The 13587-nt window shown below is 35.5% G+C and overlaps 1 protein-coding gene across 4 annotated transcripts in view; it reads right to left on the reverse strand.

The window, feature by feature from the left end:
- Positions 1-13587, reverse strand: part of Fndc3a (fibronectin type III domain containing 3A) — a 174516-nt gene that overhangs the window by 56040 nt on the left and 104889 nt on the right. For 2 of the 4 annotated variants that reach the window (XM_047552169.1, XM_047552170.1), the window contains exon 4: positions 6275-6351. In XM_047552169.1, the coding sequence (XP_047408125.1) occupies positions 6275-6351 (77 nt within the window). Of the gene's footprint in view, positions 1-6274; positions 6352-9062; positions 9117-10811; positions 10910-13587 lie in introns of those variants that run through there. The other 2 variants (XM_047552171.1, XM_047552172.1) reach the window with 2 other exon arrangements.

The raw sequence follows: 13587 nt of genomic DNA on the forward strand, positions 1-13587 counted from the left end.
TGTAACTGGATAAAAGGGAAATATCCTAATTTGCCTTTTGCATATTTTCCAAGTTTATATAAGTAGGATCATAAGAACAGGTAAAAGTATACTGCTATATTTGTTCTTTATTACTAAATATTTTTTCTATACTTTTGTTTGCAAAAGTAATATTTCTTTAAATTTAAGCCTGTGGTGAACAATTTCACTTCTTTCAGCATATCATTTTAATTAGTTTTAGGTCTCCCTATTTTGTTGGATGGCATCTTACACAATGTCATGTTTAATAATTTTTTTCTTATAACAATGATTTTAAAAAAAATCTATTTTTGATCCAACAACTAAAGCCATGTACATAAATGAAGAATTAAGCATATTTTTACTGTTTAAAAGCTGTTACTATTCACAAATAGAAAAGGTTAAAACAGTCCCTAGAAGCCCTTTCAAAAATCATTCTATATCTACATAGTATCTACTTTCTCTTTAAGACCAAAGGTCAACAGAACAATCTGTTTTCCCATTACTACTGAGTATAATACTAAAGTATCAGAACAATAAGGCACGAAGATTACAAACAAGTAACATCACAGAATTCTTGAATAAGAATGTAAAGGCAGGGGCTGGGGTTGTAGCTCAGTGGTAGAACACTTGCCTAGCATATATGAGGCACTGGGTTTGATCCTCAGCACCAACTGAAAATAAATAAATAAGACAAAGGTATTGTGTCCATCTACAACTTAAAAAAAAATGTAAAGGCAGTGTAATGTAAAAAGTAGCATGTATGGGTTTTGAACATTACAAAGGAGAAAAAAATAAAACCAATTACTCCCAAAGTAATTCAATATCTGATGCCTGGCTATCTAATGTTACTCTTAAATATGAACTGAAAAAGAAGAGAGAGATGGGTATAGTGATGCTTGCCTATAATCCCAGTGACTCTGGAGGTTGAGGACAGGAAGATTCCAAGTTTGAGGTCAGCCTCAGTAACTCTGTGAGATCAAGTCCCCCAAAAAAGGATGAGAAGGGTGAGTTCATGTTTGAAGTATCTGTAAACTTACTAGGGATATGAAATTGGTACCAACATGATAAATTTGAAGGTTAATATATACTGCATAAATCATGTTTTCATCATGTGTTTCTCCTAAAAGTACTTTTAATAAATCTTTATCTTATGGGGGGTTGGGTAGGGAAGAATGAAGGAACTTTGGATTATGTAGAGGGGAGTGAGGAAAGGGGTGGGAGTGGTAGGGATGGGAAAAAAAATTAAAAAAAAAATCTTGATCTAAAATCAAGATCTATCTGCCTGATATGGTGGTGGTACATGCCTGTAAACCCAGTGACTCGGGAGGCTGAGGCAGAAGGATCAAAACTTTAAGGCTAGTCTCAGCAACTAAATCAGATCCCTGTCACCAAATTAAAAAAAAAAAAAAAAAAAAAAAAAAAAAATATATATATATATATATAAAGGGCTGGGGATGTAGCTTAATGATATAGCACCCTTTGGTTTAATCCCCAGTACCAAAAAAAAAAAAAAAAAAAAAAAAAAAGAAAAAGCAAAGAAACAAACAAAAACCCAAACTAAAAAGATCTATCTTCTGATTCTTTTACTTTTCTGTCACAATATGCTCTTAGGTAGCATTCTCATTTCCTCAGTGGTGGATTGAAGTGGTCCCAACACTGAATTTTAATTTTCGCAGTTCTTGCTTGCTTGAGCCAACCTGTTAGGACACATACATTTGCTGAACTGTTAGTATACACTGAATTGTTATAAACACAATGACACAGCAAAACCTTCCTTAGGTTACTAGCTTTAAATGACGTATGTATAAGAGCAGGGGATGGATGTTATAAAACTTCTTGCTATGTGGGGAGAATCAAGTGTATAAAAGTCTAAAAGGAAACTAGATAATAGCTATTCAAGTGTGTGCTCTTGGATCTTGCTGAGCCAAACAGAACTTGTATATTATTAAAGTCATCTATATATTTTAATACTTGGTTAAACTCATAGCTTCTTGATTGCCAACATTATGATTGTGTGTCAAGTTTTGGACAATGTGTCAAGTGTTAACTCAGCTGTACTGAGAACTTGGATTTTTTTTATGTGTGGGATTGAAACCAGGGGCACTTAATCACTGAGTCACATCCCCAGGCCTTTTTAATATTAAATTTAGAGACAGGGTCTTGCTAAGTTACTTAGTGCCTTGCTAGGTTGCTGAGGCTGGTTTTGAACTTGTGACCCTCATACCTTGGCTTCCTGAGCCGGGTGAGCCACTGCACCTGACCCAGAAGTTGGATTTTAATGATAAATGTTTACCAACAGAAACTGTGTGTATTAGGGAATGGAGTTGTTTTGACAGTGATGTGAAAATGTAAGAATATAGTCTTATATACTGGGTAGTTAAATTGTTTAAATAATGATGAGACTAGACTTTTATCTTTAAATTATTCCATGTGCTTGGAAGTAATACATTTCTTGAGATAATCTTGATTTAAAGATTAATAACAGGTCTGCTAGCCTTATATATCCCATCTAGTAAGATTGCAGTTTAAATTAATTAATTTATTTGGCAACTATTTATGGGACACCTACTATAATTGAGTTATCACAAGAATGCAAAAATAATTAAAAGGTTACTCCTATCTTTGAGGAACTTAAATCCTACAGGGATTTAAAGCACACACAATTATAATATTTGGTGGTATGTACTACAACCAAGAAGTGGTATAAATAACTTGGTCTAGGCCCTCAAGGACAGATAAAATTCCGGAAGGCCAAAAAGGGGGAATGAATAACGTTCCCTAAATAAGAGCTTTTACAAAACAATGGAGAAAGGAAAAGACCATGTGAGCAATTGAGAAGTCATGCAAAAATGGATACATGATGGAAGTAATGAAGAGAACAAGGGTGTAAAGGCCAACTAAGACAGAACTATGTAAGGCCTTAAATGTCAAGACAACTATACTTTATCGAATGAACAAGTCAACTAAAGGTTGTTTATGTCCAAAGAAGTGAAAAGATCAAAAAATGTTATGAGAAAGTTATCTAGTGATTCTTTGTCTGAAGATAATAGTACTTCAATCTAGATGATTATTTCCTTGTTTGTAAATATGTATTGAGCTCCTACTATGCAGCCACTGTACATAGAACTGAGGCTAAAATAAGAACAGAAAGTCCTACACATGATCAAGTCCAGTTAACTCTTTGACCTCATTCTCTACTATTATTCTGTCCTGACAACTCACTGTTCTCAGGTATGGAGCATGTTCTCATTTTAGGCCATGTGCACTATTTCTAGAACCCTCCTTCTTCAGATAAATGCAAGGTGAATCCCACTTATCTTTCAAGACTTGGTTCAAATGTCTCCTTTCAATGAGGTCTGTCCTAACATCCTATTTTAAAATGTAACCAGCTCTATCCCCCCCCACAACATCACTTCCACCTAATATTAATCTAGCTGTTGATTATGCTTTCTGTTTTCCTCTCCCTCAAGAATGTAAACTTCAGAAGGAACAAGAATCTATGTCTCTTTTACTTAAACATGTATCCCGAGCACTCAAGAGTACTCAAGACATATTTGTGTGGAACACTGATAAATACAGTGTTTAAGAAGTCATAATCTTCCTAGGAAAGACAATTAGTTAACAAACTGTGATAAATGCATTAAGACACACACACACACACATATATATATATATATATAAATATTATATACTAAGAGAGTCCAAAAGGACAGGTAACCTGGAAAGGCCTAGGGGAAACCTGCTTCTAGAAGTTCATGATTGAATGAAATGAGATGGGAAGAGTTTGTTATAAACATAAAACGAAAAGGTATTATAAGATGAGACTATCAGATGTCCTATGATGGAAATGATGTCTTAATCATCTTTGTGTCACTTGTACCCAGCACAGATTTTGGCACAAGACACGACTCAATAAATGTTGAACTTTATGCTGGAGAACAGTCTTTGTGTAACTGAACAAAGTTCTGAAAAGGTACAATGGAGAAGAAGTACAAAAAATAAAAACATACAAGAAAATCTGGGATAAAATCATATCAATGGTGTCAGATTTTTAGAGGTCAGAGAATCAGGCTGGAAAAAAGTCCTTTAGATATGGTACACAGTAGCGAGAAAGGTAATATAGGCAGAATGCAGACTGTAATAAATTGAGGAGTCAAAGTGTTAAAAGTAGAGATACCAAGCAGAGACTATTCTAAAAGATTACAATGTACTTTATTTTTAAGTATTATTTGATTGGTTCTTATTAGTTATACATGATAGTAAATCCATTTTGATAAAATTATATAACCATAGGGTATGTATTATTTTAATTAGGACCCCATTCATGGTAATTTCATGTGTACAAAGGAATCTTATGTTAGATTTACTCTTTATGTCTTTCCTAGTCCTATCCCCACCTCCCTTCCCTTCATTCCCCTTTGTCTAATTAACTGAACTTCTCTTCTTCCTCTCCCCAGTTTATTATGGTTTAGCTTCCACATATATCAGTGAAGACATATGACCTTTGTTTTATGGGGACTGGCTTATTTCACTTAGCATGACAGTCTCTAGATCCATCCATTTACTGGCAAATGTGTTAAAGTCATTCTTCTTTATGGCTGAGTAATAGTCTATTGTGTATGTACACCACAATTTCTTTATCCATTCATCTGTTGATGGGCATCTAGGTTGGTTCCATAGCTTAGCTATTGTGAACTGTGCTGCTATAAAACTGATGTGGCAGTGTCACTGTTGTATGCTGTTTTTAAATCTTTTGGATACATTCTGAGGAGTGGGATAACTGGGTCAAGTGGTGGTTTCATTCTTAGTTTGCTGAGGAATCTCCACACTGCTTTCCAGAGGGGTTGCACCTATTTGCAGTTCCACCAGCAATGTACAAGCATACCCTTTTCCCCACATCCTCGCCAAGATTTGTTGTTACTTGTATTCTTGGTAACTGCCATTCTGACTGGAGTGAGATGGAATCTTAATGTAGTTTTAATTTGCATTTCTCTAATTGCTAAAGATGCTGAATTCTTATTTTTTATATATTGTTGATCATTCTTATTTCTTGTTTTGAGAAGGGTCTGTTCAGTTCCTTTGCTCACTGTACTTTGAACTCTGTTATCTCATGTTATCATCTTATCTTACAATAAGGGCACTGAGATTCAAGGAAGGTGATTTGTCCAAGGTCTGGCAGACAGCAAGTATTTGAAGATAGGGATCCAGCTTTTCTGACTCTCAATTTCAGATTTACTTCCCTTCTCCCCACAAGCATCTACATTTTTTTTTTTTTTTCTGTTGTTCATGTAGTGGTGTGCTTCATGGAATAAGCCAAGAATCTACCACAATATCTTACCAATATTCTGCCATGATTAGGGAGGCAAAAAAAGAGAGGGTCTGAACAAAACTGAAATGTAAATTCAGTGCTAGGAAGAGAAAGTGAGTCTTTTTCAAAAGGGACCCACGGCAATAAATACAGACTATATAGAATCTCAGTACTCAAAGCACACTTGGCAAATCTATAGTTTAATTCAGTTTGCTGTGTATGTAACTTAACTATACTTGATTATTCTTTTTTTTTTTTTTTAACCAGTGTCTTTCTTTTTTGTGGTGCTGGGGACTGAACCTGGGTTTCATGCATCCTAGGCAAGTGTTCTACCACTGAGACACATCCCAGCCCCATACTTCATTCTTTAAGACAGAGCTTGCCAATACGTGAGCAGATAAGGATTATAGTTGGGCAGTAATATTGATCCCTCTGGCCCTTAGGGTTGCAGATTTAAATTCTATTTACCACAATATGCCACATAATTACTATCAGTATCTGAAAGTCTCTGTATAAACAAGGTTAGAAGTACTGTCTTGGCTTACTTCTAAGCAAATGATTAATTAAAAAAATACGATAGCAGAGGCACCTCGACAGCTCAAATAATTATTAACATTAGTTACATACTCAGGGCGATAAAAACTTCAAAATGAATTTTCTTTTGTAATTCAATACCTAAAGACCAAATGGTGAGCACTGCCAATATACTTTTTTCTCTTTTCCAAATGTACTGAAGTACTTGAAATATGGATTTACCAAAGATGTGTCAGCATTTACATTATACTTTTCCCCACGAGAACCAGTTAAAAAGAGTAACATTACTGGGGACGTGAGTGTAGCTTAGTGGCACAGCCTCATGCAAGAGACCCTGGGTTCAATCCCAAGCAATGTACTCCCTCCCTGGAAAAGAGAGTAACATCATCACTATTATATACAAATAAAAAGAAAAATATCATAAAAACATACCTGTGGGGCATATCCAGGAGGCACATAAATAGGAGGCACAGAACCATTTGGGGACATCATTGGAACCTGAGCAGGACCTAGATGAGTTAGAGAAATGATTCATTAATACATGACTGTGTAGCAAGCAAAGTTGAAAACAACTACCTATTTCATCTAAACACTAAAGCCAACAGTAACTATATTACTATAAAAAGAAACCTAGGTGACTGACTTGTTATAAATGTTTACCTCATAAAATGCACCTTTTACCTATACTTGCATTCTCAAGTGATAAGTCACTTGGGAACTTATTAAAACATAAGATTAACAGTCTCTCCTAGAGATTCTTATTGGTATGCCTACAACCTTGAATCATTATGTTTACTTTATAAATATTCCAGGTGACTCTCATGATTGTGCAAGTTAGAAACACTGACTGAGAAAACCAAACAGAATTGTGTATATACATATAAAAAAAAAATCAATAAAAGACAAAAGTCAAATTCTCAAAAATAACGGGAAAAAAATCAAGAAAAAAGGGAAGAGAAGAATAGTTAAAAGAGAAGTGTGCTTTATTAGAGTTAAGACTCTTGTGTAATATATATGTCATGTCCGGGGTGCTTAAGAACAAAGAGAAATGCCATATATGGATATTTACCCCCAAATATTTGTTTTTTTATGCCAAGTTCTAAAAAAGAAACTTGTTTCTTTTATCCTGTATTTCTTTTCACTTTTATCGTGTTATGCTTTCCAAGTAAGTTTTATAAATATTATCACTTGTTTACCTTCTCACCTTTGTGGGAGAAATATAAGCATTTTTGGAAGTGGTTTATTCTTTATAGAAATTCAAATCTTACTTGCTTTTCTGTAACTTTTTAGAAAAGTATCTCACTTTCAGATTGTTTCTTCTTGTAACTTTAGACTATAGCATCCTTTTACTTACCAGTTTTAATCACTTGAAATGAAACCTTTTCAGAGTTTGATGAAGAATGTAATGGGGAAAGGATCATTTTTACATGCAGAAGTTAAATCTACCAGCGAATGTTACCACAGGTAACATTACACATACAATAAAGAGCATGGAGGTTCCAGCAAATCCAGATTCCAGCCTTTCTAGGGAAGGGGGAGGGGTGAGGACAGAACAATACAGTGGTGATGGGGGAGGGGAAGGTTGAGGAAGAGGTAGGCAGGAAAAGAGAGAATGTAAAAAGGGGGTGCAAGAGGCGAAATGCTGAGCAGTGGTGAGAAGGCGGTGGGGGGCAGAAGGAAAGGGAAGGAGAGGAGAGAGGCAAGAGGGGAAAGGAAGAGAAAGGTAAGAAGAGAAAGGGGAGGGATAAGGGAGGATCCTGGAGGAACAGTAAAGAGGAAGGCTGGGAGGGAAGATGGAGGGGAAAACAGAAGGGACAGAGAGGGAGAAAAAGGAAAAGGGCAGAAGAATAGAATAGAAGGAAGGGGTAGAAGAAAGGAAAATAAATACTGAAGTGGTTAAGATAAAGTAAGGAGGGGCAAGGAATGTATACTACCGAATTATACTACATAATATCTGGCTATGAAAATAACTTCTCAACAAAATACTTCTCTGAACCAAAACAAGCCCACCAAATACCTAAAGACGTTCAGAGTATCTTAATGGTACACAGATAATACTAACATACTATATGCCACGCCTTTTATATAGTTTTTCTTCTCATAATCATTTTATCAGAGAAATATTATTGCCACCACCCTCATTTTCCAGATGTGGAAACAGAGGCACAGAAAAGTTATGCTTGTCCAAGTGATAGAACTGGGATTCAAGACAGTTTCTTTTTTTTCTTCTTCTTTTGCAGTACCGGGGATCAAATTCAGGTCCGCATGTGTGCTAAGCAAGCACTCTATCAATAAGCTACATTCCTGGCCCTTTTAAAAAAAAATTACAAAAACTTTTATTTACAGACAGAGTCTCTTCTACATTGCCCAGGCTAGGCCGTGTTTCTTTTCTTTTCCTTTTTTTTTCTTTCTTTTTGTGGTGCTGGGGATTGAACCCGGACCTTGTGCATGGAAGGAAAGCACTCTACCAACTGAGCTATATCCCCAGCCCAGATAGCCTTGAACTTGGGATCCTGCTCTCAGTAGCTGGGGTTACAGGTGTGTGTCAACATGTGTGGCTCAGTTTCATTTCTGAGGATATAATCTCTACTACATAAATTTTAAAATACCATGCATATTGGCAATTGATGTAATGTCTGGAAGGGGAATGTAAGGCTGACTTTGTTATATTTCCTTGATAAACATGAGAGAACAAAATTAACCAAGTATTACTTATTAATTTACTACATAAAACTCAAGAGCTGCTTTACACCTCTATGCAGAAAGGCTTCTTTCAAAATACACCTTTTAGATGGGTACCAGGGAATCTAGAGACTGAGGTAAAAGGACTCCAAATATGAGGTCAGCCTCAGCAACTTAGCAAGACCCTGTCCCAAAATAAAAAGGGGACAGATAGAGCTCTAGTATAGAGTCCCTTAGTTCCATCCCCAGTAGAAAAACAACTATAAGAAAGAAAAAAAGAAACAACAACAACAACAATAACAACAAAAACCCCTCCTCCCCCCAAAAAGCAACCTTTCAAGTTCTATATTCTGGGCTCAAAAGAAGTAAAGTTTTATTCTACTGCTTATTTACTTCAATTGGTTAATTTATATAAATTATTATCAATTAGTTTTCTAAATCCTAAGAGCTGGCTTAGTTATTCACAATGTGTGAAAGTTAGCAGAAAACCAGAAAAATAATTTATTGAAAACTGTATTTAAGCGGGTGAATAGCTCACCCTGTAGACGCTTGCTGAGTGTGTGCACAGGCCCAGGGTTCGAATCCCCGGCACCTTGGAAGAAAGCAAAAAGTGAAAACTTATTTACAATCTGAATAAAGGAAATTAGTATCTTTTGAGATTTTAAACATATGAATCCTGGACTGTGGGCTCTTCCAAGTGTTGTCAAGTTTACTTATGTCCAGTCATTAGGGCAGGTGGTTGTTTTTTGGAGGGGAATTGGGGATTTAACCTAGGGGTACTTTATCACTAAGATACATCTCTAGTTCTTTTTATTTTTTAAATTAAGGTCTCACTAAATTGCTTCAGTCCTGCTAAATTGATGAGTCTGGCCTTGAACTCCTCCTGTCTCAGCCTCCTAAGCCGCTGGCATTACATAGAGTGCCACTGTGTCTGGGTGGTGTTAGTTTTTATTTAGCCATGAGAGTAATGTTATTGCTGATAACATTTAAAATGATAAAACTGCATAACTGCATTGTGTTACCCTCCTTTAAGAGAAACATGACTATAGAAATACTTGTAACTATAATTCAAACCATGTTACTTTTGATAGCACCTAAAACGGTTTATGATTTTAATTATATTTAAGTGTGATACTGAAAACAGAACAAAACAAACTTAACCTAAAGTAAACCAGTAGGACATCCTTACTAGTTGTAGTGAGGAATAATACTGATTAACTCACTTCTCTATGAAGTAATCATTTCACCCTAGCAAGTATATTTTCTTATTCTGAGGCAGAAATGATACATGATTAAGTTTTTAAAAAATGCAATTTCATCAGTACCATATTTAATATTTAAAACACTAGTGTGAAATATCATTCAACACCGAACATGTAAACCCCCAATAAATATAGTAAATATGAGTATTGATGTTCAAAACAATTATTTACAGCATCATTTTTGTTGCTATTACTGTGTTTATGGTAGTAAAACTCTAGATAAGGTCTTGCATATTTAACAATGCAAATGTTTGATTGCTTCCTTTGTTCCAACAATGTTTTTTAATTTAGGAAGTTCTAAAAGACAACTACACATTGACATAAATTTGTCTGCAGCAAGGGAGATTTGGCCCCATGGAAGAAGCTAAATATAATATAGACTGTACCATTAAATGCACATCTCACACAACAAGAGCAAGCTATAGTGATAAATATATTCATTATTTTTTAGGGGTACATTGCCTATCCCAAAAACCAGGAGAAGAGAAAACAACTGCATTCACCAATGCCTTAAATTTGGGAAGCTCCCCACCCCAATTTTAAAAAGTGCCACCAATGATTCAATATATAAGGTATTTCTTCTACTATAAGTAAAATTCTTCTTTATTTTTCCTTGTTAATATACATTCATATTTAAGTTTTTTTTAATTTAAAAACTCCGAATTTGTCAAAGCGTTTAAATTCTTAAAATGCAACGGGCTGCTGACGTGCTACACATTCTCTTTACAAGCAAGCTTTCACAATGGCTTCCAAATAATCTGATGCCAATTTTCATATTTTTGTTTTAAAAAGAAAAACCTAGTAAAATAAAGGGTCCAGAATGGGATATTCTGTGGAATATAAAATAAGCCTAACTCTACATAGAGTCTAATCTGCTTAAAACTACATAGCAACAATTTAAAATATTTTATAGCGATTATATTTGGCATCTATTTAAAAAAACCACGCCGCGAGACTTTAGATTAATACAATGTCTTTTTATATTTTAAAATAAAAGCAAAATTTTCAAAACCAGCAAATCTTACCACTCATTTTGTTTTTACAGTAGCAGCAGAGAACAAGAAAATCCAACAAGGAAACAGCGTAGTACACGTTAACAGCTTTAATTGGAGAACGGCTTCGCTTTTTTTTTTTTTAAAGCTCTAAGAGGAAAAGATCCTTTGACCGAGTCACGTGATAGATGTCACGTGACCTGCTGTGCCGGGAGAGCAAAAGGGAATGGGGGAGGAAACTTCCTTGTAGCACCGTTTCTGACACAGAAAATTATTCAATGATTTTTACTTTGCCGTTCCCCTGAGTGTGACCATCTTTCAGAATTCCTTATGAAACAATTTAAAAGCTCATCAAAATATACCTTACAGAAATAAATATTTGATGTAAAGCAGTTCTCTTGTAGTCACTGATAATACCCTGAAGGCATGATTTTCTACTTTATTCATCCATCCTGCTGCTGGTTTTCACTTACTAAGTTTGGGATAAATGTAACTATTTGTTGATTTAAAGGATTTTGTCTGAAATGCCATTGTGTAACTTAATCCACTCTACATATTCAATTCTTAAGGAATGTCAACAACACACAAAGAATTGTATACAGAATATAGGCCTGACTGGCATGTTCCTCAAAGGTGGGATTTATATATTGCAGGCTGGTATTTGAGTCTCTATCTACCAAAGGCTTTTATTGTTGGTCTTCCTTTCTCCTTTTTCTTTTTTTTAAACATTTAACCCGGATATTAAAATAGATAATTTGTAGGTGGCATTCTCACCCCTGTAGATGGCATTCTCACCCAATAAGTACAGACGAGGAAGGAGACTAATATTTAGCAGCAAGAGAAGAAGACTGTAAGAACTTGTAGGATGACTTTCACTACTTTATGGTATTGTAAGTTCAGAGGAAATTTATTAGCTAACACAAATATACAAGTAATGATTGTGATTTATAATAAATTGCACAGTGGAAGAAAATGGATTTTGGTATCAAAACAAATATTTTAGTAACAGCTTTAATATTTATTACCAAGACTACTTACTGCTCTTCTTTGGATCTTAGTTTCTTTCTGTGAAAAGGTTAGAATAACCAACCTCACACCATTGTGAGAATCCAGTTGGATAAATTTAAGCACTAAGTACACTGGCTGGTGCCACTCAATAAAGGATAATTCTAATAGATAAAGAATAATCATCATGTTTTCAAAAAATGATAATTATATAATGCTGAATATGTGCCAGGCATCATTTGGAGTGCTTTGCTTATGTTTGAGAACTTAATCTTCATGACTGAAGTAGGCATCACTAATAGGTAGGAAGCAAACTTAAGTAACTTGCCAAGGGCACACAGTGAGGGAAAGGCGCACTTATCTAATGATAAGATTATGTTTTAAAAAGGGTAAGTCATATCCAAGGGTCCTGTCTCCTAAAAAGGTGGAAAAAACCGAGACGAGATAACTTGGAGGAATAGGTAGAGAGCTCCCAGAGGAGATAAAGACCACAAAAGACTATTTTTTACAAATGGGGAAGGGTAATTGTTAACTTCCAAGTTCCCACTGAATGGTAGGGCTGCCCTGAAGAGGAAGACTATGGAGCAGTTTCATAGTCAAAGTTAGACCAAGACTCTGTAAATCTAACCATGCCTCTGACCACCCACTCCTAAAACAAGACAAGCTTCTGGAGTCCACTTTCTCATTTTGGCTCACAATCACACAGTTTTATTTTCATTTCTTGAATCTCTTCAGCTGGTGATATCCTTCTCAATTCTTCCCACTGTGCTCACTGGAACCCCTTTCCCCACTACAAATAAATTCCCTTGTAACCTTAACCTTAATACAAACCATCATCCCTGTGCTGCCTTTATGAAACCTGGCTGCCCCAGCACACTTTCCCCAGCAGCTTCCTATCCTCTCCTGAGGAAGTGGCTGCAGCTTCCAGATAGAGGCTGCTTCTCATTACCATTATTCCTGTTTTAGGCTAAAGTTTCTTTTCCCTTGCAATCCCTGAATGTGTGTATGCCACCTTCTTTCCATTTTCGCAGCTGTCGTACTCAGTCTAGTTTATTGAGAACTTTGACAATGAGTTAAGTTTTTTTTCTCTGTTTCAACTCTTGCCCATCAAAACAATGACTATAATGCTCAAAAAGGAGGCTTAAGGGGGAGGGGATAGAAAGGGGAAATACTGGGCAATGATATTGGTCAAATTATATTGCTATATTGTGTGCATGTACAAATATGTAACAACTTATCTCCCCACTATTTACAACTCTAATGCACCAATTTAAAAAATGGGACCCCTTCCCAGGCTCGGGACTGGGGATGTGACTCAATGATAGAGTGCTACTTGTCTGAAATGCATGAAGACTTGGATTCGATTCCCAGCACCACAAAACAAATGAATAAACAAACAAAAACAAACAAGAGTTCCAACAACAACAAAAACCCTATGCTTAAAATTTCTTGAACTCAGTTCTTTCACTGTTTTTAGTAAGTTATGTTCAAAGATATAACTTGGAACTTATTACTTAGAATTCCATCATCTCATCTTTAAAATCAGACTGTCATGTTTTACAGTTTCAGGTCACATTATCTTTCATCTCTCTGGTTCTCTTTCTTTTATAACTTTTATTCTTCCTCATAATGATCTCCTCTTTTCTCCTGGTAACATTGCCTTTACAACCTGCTGGCTTCCTTTCCCATTCATGTTTTCCTTTCACCATTTCTCTCCACAAAATTTCCAATCTTAATCAGTCTCATAAGTACCTTCTCTTTTCTAAAACCTGAGCTACAGAAATAAAATGGTATTCAGATTGGC

Source organism: Sciurus carolinensis, chromosome 5 (genome assembly GCF_902686445.1).
Source record: "Sciurus carolinensis chromosome 5, mSciCar1.2, whole genome shotgun sequence".
NCBI classification, from domain to species: Eukaryota; Metazoa; Chordata; class Mammalia; order Rodentia; family Sciuridae; genus Sciurus; species Sciurus carolinensis.